At 55.1% G+C, this 13000-nt stretch overlaps 1 protein-coding gene across 2 annotated transcripts; it reads right to left on the bottom strand.

Moving 5' to 3' along the window:
- Positions 1-162: 162 nt before the first annotated feature.
- ZC3HC1 (zinc finger C3HC-type containing 1) lies at positions 163-12948 on the bottom strand. 2 transcript variants are annotated; one of them, XR_005104370.1, is made up of 11 exons: positions 12517-12948; positions 11196-11307; positions 10865-11015; positions 8695-8778; positions 8012-8139; positions 6380-6537; positions 5299-5524; positions 4603-4809; positions 4185-4394; positions 2786-3230; positions 163-353 (listed from the first exon to the last, which is right to left on the bottom strand). XR_005104370.1 is itself a non-coding variant. In XM_037388366.1 (10 exons), the coding sequence occupies exons 1-10, from the start codon at positions 12636-12638 to the stop codon at positions 3162-3164; spliced, it is 1467 nt and encodes a 488-aa protein (XP_037244263.1). In that variant the 5' UTR covers positions 12639-12948; the 3' UTR covers positions 2749-3161. The 2 variants fall into 2 exon arrangements, 1 of the variants encoding a protein (XP_037244263.1); XM_037388366.1 differs by lacking the exon at positions 163-353 and having other exon boundaries at positions 2749-3230.
- Between the last annotated feature and the right edge of the window lie 52 nt (positions 12949-13000).

The raw sequence follows: 13000 nt of genomic DNA on the forward strand, positions 1-13000 counted from the left end.
GTGGACCGGGGACGCCCGGCACCGAGGGGAGCGGGGGGGGGGGGGGGGGGGGGGGGGGGGGGGGGCGCGTCGGGCTCCGAGCCGCTGGGACCCCCCGCCGCCGCCGGTGCCGCCGCTGCTGCTGCTGCCGCCGGTGTCGCCGCCGCCCTCCTGTGCTGCCGCCGGTGCCGCCGCCTGGGCCCCCCCGCGCCGCCTCGCGCTCCCTCAGCCGCGAGCCCCGCTCCGGTCGCCTCTGCCGGAGCCTCTCTCTGGACCCCTGACGTCACCCGCAGTGACCTCACCGCCCCGCACCGTCGCCATTGGTGCGCTGGCAACGCCGCGGTGGCCCCGCCCACCCCGCGGCATGCCGGGAGCTGTAGTACAGTGGAGCGGGTACGAAAAGAAGGGGGGAAAAAAAAAAAATGTTGATGGGGCCGCGGGTTCGAGACCCCGGTGGAGCCCCAGCGAAGAGGGCTCCCTCCCCGTGTGGGGTGGCCAGAGTCACCTGGCGAAAGCCACCATTAAATCCAAACCTCTCCCCTGGATTACAAAGCAGGCACGTGGCAGATGGCCAGGCCTCACAGCACGAGTCACCGTGCCGGCTTTGCCGTGCGACACTGGCAAAGCATTTCCCAGTGCCTCAATTTACCCAACCGGCCGGGGCAGGGAAGGCACCCGCCAGCGCTCCAGAGGTGACGATGGGGCGCGTGATGATGGCACTAATGGGTTTCTTTCAAGCTGGCGGGGCTCTGACGTGGAACCTCCCCACCCAGGGCGGACATCCTGCATTCCTGAACCTAGCATCACCCCAAAAAATTTGCCCCAACGCTTCCTCCCCACATGGGGAGGAAACACAGCTGAAGAACTCTGAGAAGTTTGAGAAAAGGGGGACCTTCACCCCACAAGTGTGTGTGTGGGGGTGATTTCTTCCATTTAACAGCCCAACACACCCCTCTAGCCCCAAGTCTGGCTGGGGCAGGAAGTAACGCACCTCCGGGGTGAGCTAGGCTGGGGGAAATTTTGGGGGAGGCAAAGGGGAACAGCGTTATATTTGAGCAGAACAGCTGGAGAAGCTGGGATAGAGGGTCCCCCGTTTCCCCAGCTGGTTCCAAGCAACTGAGAGAACAGGAGGGGGAAAATCACGATTTTCCTCTTAATTTCTTTAAATTCTTGTATTTCACCTGTGTTACATCCTAGTTTTGCAATGGGGATAATTTCACAGTAACAGCGACTACAACAGCATGCTGTCCCTTTTGGAATGCCTTAAGACCACTCTTCCAGCACCCAAACTCTTGTATGTGGGTGCACAGGGGATTTGGGGGCCCTCTGAGCCGTCCTGGGTCTAAAAACAGGGGCAGGGGCGGTGGCTGGCTTTGCCCACCCCAGCATGGGGATATCATCCTTTCCAGTGCATGGAAACCCGATGGCTTGTGGGGCAGTTCCCTGATCACGGCAGGCATGTGCGAAGTGGAGCGAGTGCGTGTGTGTGAGAGGGATGTTGGAAGCCGTGATCAGGGGGGAACCATGGGGAGCTGCAGGACACCACTGGAAATAGGGAAGCCATGGGGAGCAGGGGAGCTACAGAGACCCATCCATAGCAAGCTGTGGGGGGAGCTATGGGGGACGAGTGGGGCTGGGGGGGCAGCTGCTGGGGACAACAGGATCTGTAGGTCCAGGCAGCTGGGGAAGGGGCTTCTCCATGCCCCACTGCAGAGCCCAGCCAATGCCCAGCCTCTCCTCAGCCCTCTGGGGCTGGGGGTATCAAGGGTGCGCGGGGGGGTGACACGCATATCTCCATATCTCCCAGCATGGCCATGGGGTGAAGCAGCTCCTTGTTAGGGCCACACAATTAAGACCTTAAACTCAAACCCTGCTGCTTCCCAGGGGGCTTCCTGCCAGCACCCACCCAAGAATCTGGTAAGTAAAGGGTGTCTCCTGGAAAAAGCACTGGAGTGGGAAGGTGTACATGGAAGTTTTGGGGTGCAGGGAAAGCAGGGATCAGCCCTGACCAAGGTAGCTGCTGCCTTTCCAAGCACTGGGTGGCCACAGAATGCCTCGAAGAGGATGGGGCAAGATGAAACACAGTAGGAACCCCAGAACTGGAGCAACCAAGGCAAGTGCTAGTTTCTCCAAAGTGGTTTCCTTTGCTCCAGAAAGAAAAAAAAAAAAAAAAAGACTGACATGTCCCTGTGCCCTCACCCACATCCATGTGGGGGCGGCAGACCTGGAGTAAAGGGATCCAACTGTGCCTGGGTTGTCTGTGGAGTCTCAGTCCTCCCCAAAGCCCCTTCCCCAGCATCCTCGAGGATGGAGACAACAGACCAGGGTCTCCCTTCCTGATAACTTCTCCCCCTTCCACAGAGACCAGTCCCTCCCCAGCACCCGGCCTTGTGACTCTGAGCCATGGGAAGCCCTAACCCACCTCTTCCTGCATTTTGCCAGCATCCCAGTCTCCCTGGCACTCCAGCATGGGTGATTTATCACCCCAAAAAGCTTTTCAGCCCCTGGCTGAATCTGCTTCAGGAAGCTGAGTGCCAAAGCAGACACAGGCAGGCACAGGGGTACAAGGCCAGGGGCATCTCTACATGTACAGGGTCTGAGGCAATGGCAAAGACCCCACATCAGGCAGGGGAGACAGCAAAGAGTGAGAAACAGGAGAGAGGCACAGCTGGACACTACTCCCACAAAGATGAGCATCCCAAGGGATACAGGAGCCACATGCTAGGTCCAGAGCTCGTCCTGTCCCAGGAAGAAGCGTCGCACCAGCAGTAACAAAAAAACACAAAAGTGAAATATTTATTCCCACCTGGTGACACTTCCCTGCACTGCTGGTGGCACGTCATAGCTGGACAAGACAGTCACCCCTGCCAGGTGACCACATCTCCTTGTTTGCCTCGCACATCCCAGCACAGCACATCCCAGCTCCAGATGGGGCTGTCAAACCCCTTGAGGCCAAGGGCTACAGCAGCAATTTGTGAAGGCAGGGGGCTTCAAGGAAGGCAGTCAGGGAGAAGTGGGGCCCAGCGGCAGCTAGGGGCTGCATTTGGTGTGGAGCCTCCTCGGCATCCCCTCCCCAGGGCATGGAGCTGCCATAGGAGCAACTGCAAAGCAGACCTCTGCCAGACCAACACAATGCCCTGTTGCTGCCAGCCAGGCAGCAGTTCCCAGAGGCAGTGGCCTGTTCAGGCAGAATTCATGCTCTCCCACTGCCGGAAAATGCGGAACACCTTGCAGGACTTCACCGAGAGGCTCTGTGAGAGATGGGAGCAAAGCAATAACCAGAGGTTAAGGCACCGCAACAGGATCTGCAACCGCCACCAGCCTGCCTACAAAGCACATGAGAAGAAACTGCAGAAAAAAACCCTATTTGAAATATCCCAACTGGCTGCCAGGACCTCAATTTGCTCCTCTTCTTCATTAGCCCTTTTTACCAGAGCTGGAGGGGAGAAAAAGTAAGGTGACTTCAAGAAGCAGGACAGCACTCCAACCATCCCCTGCTCCAGCCTGGTCTCACACCTGTGACTTGTGTCCAGTCCCACAGGACCAGCTGGTGCTTTCCCAGCACGTGGCACAGCCAGAAGGGACCAGTCTGTTAGGGACATAACCCACACAAAGTCTCCAAGACAAACGCTGAAGCAGGACTGCTCCGCTGGTCCCTGCAGCTCAGCCCCAAGCAAAGCCAGAGGGAGCTGGCAGGAGGAATCCAAGTGGATAATGGGGCCTGGGGGATCCAGGGAGGCGGCAGCAGGTACCGTCTGCTCCACAGCCACTCAGGGAGGGGTGCTGTGGCCTCAGTGCTGCTCCCCTGGCTCAGCAAACCCACCGGTCCAACAGCCTGGGACTGGTGGCTGCAGGAGCCAGCAATCAAGACATCTGCAGAGAGCATCAGGAGTACTCTATCGGGACATGATATGAAACTGGATCTTGGGCAGCACCAAGCTGCTCAGGAAAGGCTGTTATTTATAGTAGCCCTTGAGCAGATCTGTGCACAACACATCACTGTAACGGACGAGACCTGGCTGAGAGGCTGTCAGCACAGCTGGAGGGGAAGCGGAGACGCTGCAGACATAGGTTTGGTCCTTGCCACCCAGCTGGGCTTTGCACTCAGCCCAAACAAAACACATATAACCCAATTTCTGAGCAAGGCTGGGGCAAGCAGTGTTTTGAGCACTTGAGTTTGGGGCTGGGGATCCCGCAAGACTCACCACAGGCTCCGTCTCAGGCACTCTGTCACACTTTCTGGTGGCAAGGAGTGTGTTCAGTACCACTTGCCAGCCCGGTTCTGGCTTCACAGGCTCCTTCTCTGTTTGAGTCACGGTATCCTCCAGGGCTTCCCCTCCCTCCACTGTGTTGACCCAGGGACACCAGTCACGATGCTGAGAGCTGGGGTCAAAGAAGCTCCTCAAAGAAGTGTCCTGCATAAGGGAGGAGGTGACAGTGAAGAGGACAGCAACAGCATGATTTAAAACATACTTCAGTGACACAATGAAACACTCTCTGCGTCTAAACACCGGCCCTGAGCTGGCTGTGGGGACAACGCTGGTCCCTGGATCAGGAACACCCTGCCCATGCCCCTCTCCTCCCCACCCAGGCTCTCCCTGCACCTGCACTCAGGTCACTCACTGAGCTGCTGGAAGAGCAGAGCCGTGCCCGCTTGGCCCTGCGGAGAGGGCTGGATGGCACCTCCACGTTGTCCCCCTGCCCCATGCTGCGGGTGATGGGGCGGCTCCTCAGAGTGGGGCTGGTCACCTCCAACTCACCCCGGTCCATGGGGATGGGAGAGTCCCAACCCCGTGGGCGAGACATTGCTGGGGACGGACTCTTCTCGTGCTGCCAGTGGGGAAAGAATAAGGAATTAGTAAGAGCTCCTCTGGTCACCAGCATGTCCTCTGCCTGAAGGGGACGGGGGGACCCTGCCCAGCTCAAAGAGAGATCAAAGCCTTCTCAGCCATTCTGGCAGGAGCAGTGCCACCTTCCCTTCACACCAGAAACATCTCAGATATGTCTAGCTGGACATGCCCCTGACTCAGAGCATCTCAAGTTAAGACAGGCCCCAGGATGCTGGTGGGAAAGGTCCTTTCTGTGTCTTCCTACAGCAGGGTTCAGAGAGGGAAGGACAGAGAGCTGCAAAGGGCAAGGGCAAATGCAGCAGCAACCTACTTCTGCTGACATTGCCTACAGCTGGAGACACAGCACCAAAATGAGCCTCTTTCAGCCTAAAAAGGCAGTGTACACCCAAACTACATCAGTCTTGACTCCTGTGTGCCCCTGTATCACCCAGACACCCCAAGCTCAGGGGCTGGCTGAGCTGGGCCATACCTGCTCAGAGCCAGGAGGGAGCGTGTCTTGGCTCCGTGTGAGCATCCTGCGTGGAGACATGGGCACGAGTGGGAAGCGCTCAGTAGGTGCCGGTGGTGTGCCGCTCGGGCTGCAGGAGTCCAGCTCCGGCCCCACAGACTCCAGCTGGTGAAAGCCCCACAGTCCCACCTTCCTCATACAGCGGGAGCAGGTGATCACTGAGAGGTGCACAGAGCCAGACGCAGCACTGTGGGGACAGAGCCAAGTCATGAGAGAAGGTCAGTGACAAACCTGGGCCCTTCCCTGGAACCGCAGCTGTCAGAACAGATGCAGGTATTTGGCAGAGCACAGAAACAGTCTCAGTTGCAAGTACCCGAGCCAGCACATTTCAAGACATCGGTACCCCTGGGCTGAGGCACAGCCCTACCTGGTTTTGTAGCCCCACATGCTAAGTAGTAAAACAATTCCATTAAAACTCATCTACAGCATTGATTTAAACTGGCTCAGTTACATTTTAGCTTGCCATGAAGCAGAAGCATGCTCAGTTATGACATATCAGCTGAACGTCCCCATCTTCAGCCTGTGAACTGCCCAGCCACAGCAGCAGCTCTGCTCCTCCCCACCGTAAGCCCTTTTCCAGCCTGCACCATAAAAGATCACTTCACCTTCAGAGCTGCCTCAGGCATAAATAGCATGGCTGTTCTGCTCGCAGCACACACTTTGGGAAGCTGTGAGCCTTCAGGTCATGAACCTTCCCTCCCTTCCTGCAGGCCTGACGAGCAATGAAAGTGTTACTAAGGATGACATCTCAGGGATTGACTTCAACATCTAAATCAGCAACAAGCAGGGCAACTGACAGATCAGTTGTTTCACACTGTTTGCCATCTCAGGGAGACATCTATTTTAGATTAAGGAGATTTGCACTGGAGTTTCTGGAAGTCTGTCAATTTTAATGGCTAAAGATAATAACAAAATGGTGAAATAGGGGACACTGAACATTTCACAGGAGAGATAATCAACGTTCCTCCAGCCTCTGACAGGTTTCACCAGCAACCACGAAGTGTGGCAGACACTTCAGTAACAGTCCTACAGCACTACCCACCTGCAAGTCCAGCCACACAGAGCCAGGATGCAGGCAGGAACATGCACTTGCAGGATTTCTGTGGCAAACTTCATCGGTGGTTTCTCTCCCTCCATTTTGTGCTCTAATTCCTCCCCGATCAGCTGGAGGAGCAGACCGATTTTCTCCTCTGTTAGGGACTGCAGGACAGAGAAAGGTGACAGAGCTGGCAGTCAGAGGCAGTCCGATAAAATACACTGCTTCTACCCACAAACCACATCCTACATGGAGAAAAATCCCCTTTTCACTCCCTGAAAGGGCTGGGTACATGAGTTACCACCCTCAGCACTTCTACTCTGGTTAACAGGCAAAAGCCACAGAGTATAGCTTTCTCCTGCCTTGTGCCCACCTGACTCTTCTTGTTGCATGGACTTTGTTCAAGCACTGTTTGATCCCCTAGGCACGTGTGGGGACAGCAGAGCAGGTCGCAGATTCGCTGCTTGCAGCAAGCACGAGCCTGAACAGCCCCCCCTGAAGTGTCTCTCCAATCCCAGGGAGGTAACAGGGGCTGTGTTTGCCTGTGCTTAGGCAAACTGTGAGCACTTCTGGGGCTGCTGCTGAGACACAGTGAGAATGAGTGTCCCCGAAGGGTGTCAGTCAGGCTCCAGACCTTGCTGCTAGTGAACAGCCAGGGAGTTATATGTGGAGATGCAATACATCCATTGGTTTTACGGTTTCTCTTCTCATGGGGCTCTGATGGGTTTCATAGCTCAGCCAGCCCACGATGGCAACCATAAGACACCTCTGTGATTTCTGCTGAATGGATGAAGAATTGCCCACTTCCCACATGGCTTCTCACTGCTGAGAGCCATCTGTTACGCACCGAGCAAGTGTCCGAGTGCCCAACAAGCCAGACTTGGCTGAAGTAGAGCAGGACCTGGCCAGGTCCCTACAAGGAGGCAATCCCACACTTGCTCCTGGCTGCAGCTACGCTCCAGCCTCTTATGCTGTAGGTCCTGCTCTTTCCTCCTGCCTGCTGAGGCTCTTTGCATGACTGCCTCACACGAGAGGCCTCCCCCGCACTCCCTGGGCTCCCTCACCTTCATGGGCCTCTGCTCTGGGGCAGCCTCTGGCACGCCAAACACCTCATCCCACCTAACACAGTGACTGTCTCCAGTCTTGTAAGCTCCCAGCTAAAGGAGTGATCCACGGGTTGCCACATCTCATGGACTGCTTGGAGGTAATGGAGCGGGAGCTGCCAGGGAGAGCTCCTGAAGGAGTCTGTGGGACCTGAAATAAATTCTGCCCAGCACCAGAAAGCACCACACATGCCGGGCAAGGCACACAGTGGGAAACGGACACTTCAGCCCAATTCCCACCAGTGACATCATGGTGACATGAGCCAGCTCTGCTTGCATTGGCCAAGGGCTTGCACAGCAGATGAGGCTTTTCAAACTCCCTTTTATGTGTTTCCAGAAACAGCAGGAGAAACCACAATGCAAGGAACATCCAAGAGCAAAGCCAAGGTGATGACAGACCACTCACACACGCAAGCTGAAATCTCTGATTTGAATCTCACAACTGGTTCAATCAGGGTTTACACAGCACAGGCATGCCTGGCATCATCACTGGGGACCTGAACACACCTGATCTTGGGGACAGACAAGAACTCACCATGTTTTTCAAATCTTCTGGTCTGAGAGAGGGCAGCTGCAGCTCCAGCTGACACAGGCTCTGAAAGCGATCCAGGAAGTCCTGGAGGAGGGCTCTGGGCTCATCCACCAGCAACATGGCAAAGCGATCTGGTGAAAGGAAACGCAGGAGGGTTCAGCTGTGCCACCAGCCTCCCCACCCCTTCTTTATCCCGCTGTGCAAGAGAGGAGATGAGTCCAGCCAAAGTCTCCCCATAGCAGTCTCTCTGCTTTAAAAAGAAAAGCTGAGCACAGCCTTTTTCCTTTGCAACCACCAATCCCCGTGAAGCGCAGCTCTGAAGACAAGATCTATCGCCTTTGAGCACCCCATGTCATCCAGCCTCCTGTCAACCTCCCAGTTACAACCCAAAAAGCATTTTTAACTGTCCTAGAGGCATGTAAAGGTGAAGAAAGGCTGGGTACAGCCCAGCCTGGGACTCTAGTCATGGCTCAGCTGTTTATTTGCTGATGCTGCTCAGAGGCATCACTTTGCCACTGTGTGCTTTGTTGTCCCCACAGCGAAAAAGGGGACTGTGGTGACGCTGCCTGCTTTGAGAACTTGAAGAGAAACCCCAATTCCTACAACAGGAGACAAGAGCAGACAGAAGGGGAGAAAAAAGGGAATAATGCCAGACACGTGCACTAGCTGGGCTCTGAGATACCAACCTGGGCAGGGGCTGTCTGGCCAGAAGCAGAACTTCTCATGAGCAGCACACAAGGCTTTCTTCAGCTCCATGCAGCGCTCCTTATCTGCAAGGCAAAGCTCACTTCTACTCCCCTGCAGAGCCACCTCCTCAGGGACTGGTTTGTTTTTCCCCAACCATGACAGAAAGGCACCAGGCTACAAGGGCTTCCCTGTTCCTCCCGTTCAGCATGGCTTAAGTGACAGATGCCACCTGAGGCTGCAGAGCCTGAAGCTCTCACCTCAGACTCATCTGCCTCCCCACCAAAAGGAGCTGCCACACCTTCAGCCTCCCTCTAGGCAGCCACATAGCAGCGGTTCCTGTAGCAGCGAAGGCAGGCTGGCTCAAGGGGTTATCTCTGCAACAGCGAGCACCACCAGAGCCATTCCACCACCCTGCAGCCAAAATCCCCTCCTGTTCCCAGGCACACTGACCGCGGAGCAGGGGAGCCTGCCGCACTGCACAGCAGTGCGGTGGAAACACAGTTCAAACCAACCACTGGCACAGGGACTGCCCGCTTTTGCCAGTTTTACCTCCTGGGCTACTTCCAGTCCCTAACTCACCTGACCCTTCCACCCTGGCTGTAGGAACCAAATCACAGCCATGTCTGGAAATGGAAATCAAGTTTCCTCAAAAAAAAGATTTGATACTTAATTTAACTTATTCACACCTTTCAAAACCAAAGAATTTATTTTCCAACTTATTTTTCAAGCCCCTCTTCCAACCTCTGATTATTTTAGATTTTCCTAAACTAGTGCATTTACCAACAGAATAATTAGGCCAAGGTTTATTTAAAAAAGATAGTCTGAGCAAACAGCAGACGTCAATATTCAGAGTGACCCAAAACAAAATGCTCATACAGCTTCCTATTATACATGACCCATGCGGCATTTGTCAGACAGCAGGGCTGTGCTCTCTGCTACGTTCTGGACAAGAGCAGAGACTTGCAGTCAAGAAAATTCAGAAGTGGAGATGACACTTATTTGTGGTGGGGTAATAAATGCCTTTCTACAGAGGGCAGATGCAGATAAAGGAAAATGAAGTTCTGGGCAGGTGATAAAGCACAGACCATCACTATCCTGTGGCTCTCAAGCAACACTCATGCCGTGGGGCCAAGCAAACCATGGAGGGTGACAATCCTGCCACATTCACAGCCTGTGTTGCCCAACGTGGGAGAGACAAGAGCTGTTACTGCTCCGTGCCTGCACCTCACAGCATCAGGAGTGGCTGATGCTCTGCAGGCAAGAAAAGGAAAGGTGGTGGGCCTGGGCAGGGAGCTGAGCAAGCACAACAGGAGGGGGAATTTTACTGTAGTCCAAGTAGTTTAAAGAAGGCAGGGGAGGAGTTTACTTATTAAATTACACAATGTGATCACCTGGACTGGCTTGGTGACCAGCAGCCACCAACAGCCCACAGAAAAATTGAATGGAAATCAGGGCAGCAGACCAAGCAGCTGGGCAACAAAATTTTAAAAGGATGTTAAGGTACTGGAACACATCCAGGGGAGGGCAACACAGCTGACGAAAGGGCTGGGTAGCATGTCCAGCTAGGAGCAGCTAAGGGCCTTGGGCTTGTCTTGTTTGGAGACAAGGAAGCTGAGGGGCGACCAGGTTACTCTCTGCAGCTTCCTGAGGAAGGGAAGTGGAAAGGGAGGTGCTGAGCTCTTCTCCCCAGGATCCTGTGATAGGACACGTGGGAATGGCTCAAAGCTGCATCAGGGGAAGTTCAGACTTGGTATTAGGAAGTGTATCTTTACCAAAGGGGTGGTTACACATTGCAACAGTTTCCTAGAGAGGTGGTTGAGGCTCCATGCCTGGCAGTGTTTAAGAGCCATTTGGACAACACCCTTAATATGATGTAATGTTTGGTCAGCCCTGACGTGGTCAGGCAGTTGGACTAGATTATCATCACAGATCCCTTCCAACTGGAACTATTCTATTCTAACCCATCTCTGACAAGATAAGCAAGAAGGCTTACCATGTTCTCACAAACTAAAGAGTATTTTCCCAATTTGCACTTTATTTTCAGAAACATCAAACACCCAGCACCTCTCAGGACAAGGCTATGCAAGTAATTTACATACATGATGAAGCACATACACCCCCAAACCCTAGAGCCCACGCCTTGTACCCACTGGACACTAGCATACATACACTTGTTGAAGTCAAACGTGAGCTGCAGGCTCATGCAGAGGAAGGCCTGGCAGCTGGAGCACTTCAGCATGTCACACTCCACGTTGGTCCAGCCATACTTGGCACAAACCAGGGGAGACAGCTCATGGGGTTTGCCCGCCCACTTCAGCGGGTGCTCACATTAAGGATAAAACCCAACAAATTTCAGGTTGAGCAGACAAAGCTTTGGACAGGGTTTATATGGCCAAAGAAGAAAAGCTTCCAAGAAGATACAGCCTGTGGGGAAGCCACAGGGAGGGTGATAGAAAAGCAGGGTGGGGAATGGCTGAAAGCTCAGCATCAGAAAGGATATGGTGAATGTTTCTACTCTGCTGAAATAGGCTTCCTTGCTTGCAGACTCCAAGGACAGAGCATCCATTTGAGAAGATCCATTAGCCGATTCCAACCAGTCAGATGTGTCCTTCCTAAAATGAACAGCAAATCAGCAAGCAAAGCATTTGCACTTTCCTGGAAAGATTTCATTAATAAAAAATGCACAGATCACTTTATAACCTCTCGTACTTCAGGCTTACCCTTATAAGAAACCTTTCTGCAGATCTCCTAAAGCCAACTTTTAATTACTTATAAAACAATTAAAAAGATATAATGCAATTAGAAAAGGTGCACATTAAACATTTCATGATGATTGACAGCAGTGGCAGGTTGAGATTTGACTTGACAAGGAGACAGGAACTTGTTTTCTGAGCTTGGTGAAGGCAAATTAACAATTGCAGCATGTTTCTGAAATTGGGGACACTCCCAAGCTCCTGGCATTGGCATTCATGGCTGGAACGCAGGCCCCTGCAGTTGGAACGCTGGGTACATGGCAGGTGCTACCCTTTGGCCTCTCCCCAACACCCCTCCATGGGCCAAAATTTGGGGATGGTTGTGTCAAGGGTGAACTGTGCCTCTGAGGACAACCACAGTCGTTTGACTTTAGCAAGATACCCGCAAAGTTCAGCCACCTAGCGCCTCCAGTGCCTTCCAGACTCCTCAGCACCCACCAGTAACTCCTGCAACTCTCAGTGCCCCCCCAGGCTGTGACCACACACTTTTTGGGTCAGAGGCTCAGTATGTGGCCAGCTCAGCTCAACCAAGCTGTGGGGACACCAGAACTCTACAGGCCAGTTACCTGCCCCTGCCCTCCCAGTGCACACCAGTGCCTCCCAGTGCTCACTACTGCCGCCTTGTGTCCCAGTGTCTCCGTTTCCACTACTGCCTGTCCGCCCCCCACCTGTGCCTCACCATCCCTCCAGTACTCCAATGCAACCAGTACTGCTTCCCAGTGCACCTTTGTCTCTCCAGTATTCCTTAATCCCACCAGTACCCCAGTGCCTCCCAGTCCCACCAGTACGGCCTCCCAGCGCCCACACTTTCCAGTGCCCCCCCGCCCCGTGCTTCCCAGTCTCTCCCTGCACACCTCAGCGCCCTTTTTTCCCCAGTATCCCTCCCCCACAGTAATTCCCAACTCTCCAGCACCCTGCAATGACTCCTGCCGTTTCCCATGCCCCCTCAGCGTCTCCCAGACCTCCCGATAACCGGGGGCTCCCCAGCCTCCTCCCCCCACCGGTGCCACATGGACGGGCCGCCTCCCTCAGACCCGGTGCCAGCGAGACCCCGCCGCTCCCCCTCACCCGTCGGGCCCGGCGCCCTCAGGGGCAATGCCACCGTCGATGAGGTCGCGGATCTGTTGGGGGGTGACGGCGGGCGGCCTCCCCCGGCCTCCCTCCGCCGCCCCGGCGCTGGGCGCCGCCATCTTGGTCCCTCACCCCCTCACGGCCCGGGGCGGGGGAGCGGGAAACGCGGCCGCGCAAGACCGTTCCGGCCCGGCCGTGAGACTGCCCATTGCCCCACGCAGCTCCCGCACGGCCTGTTCGCTCCACGGAGGGTCAGCGGTGTGCTGCCGCCTCCACCGAGGGGCCCCGCGTCCCGCCCTGGGCCCCCACGCCCCGGGCGCTGCACGCCCCACTAGCTCCTGCTTTCGGCGCTCTATTACTCCAGCCTGTGCCCACGACAGCGCGCAGCCGCAGCGAGCGATCGTTCAGCCCTCACGACAGCAACGTTCTCGCCGCGGCCTTCCCCCACCTGCCAAGAAGCCTGCGTTTCATAGGCCGAGGC

This window comes from Falco rusticolus, chromosome 5, assembly GCF_015220075.1.
Source record: "Falco rusticolus isolate bFalRus1 chromosome 5, bFalRus1.pri, whole genome shotgun sequence".
Classification (NCBI taxonomy): domain Eukaryota; kingdom Metazoa; phylum Chordata; class Aves; order Falconiformes; family Falconidae; genus Falco; species Falco rusticolus.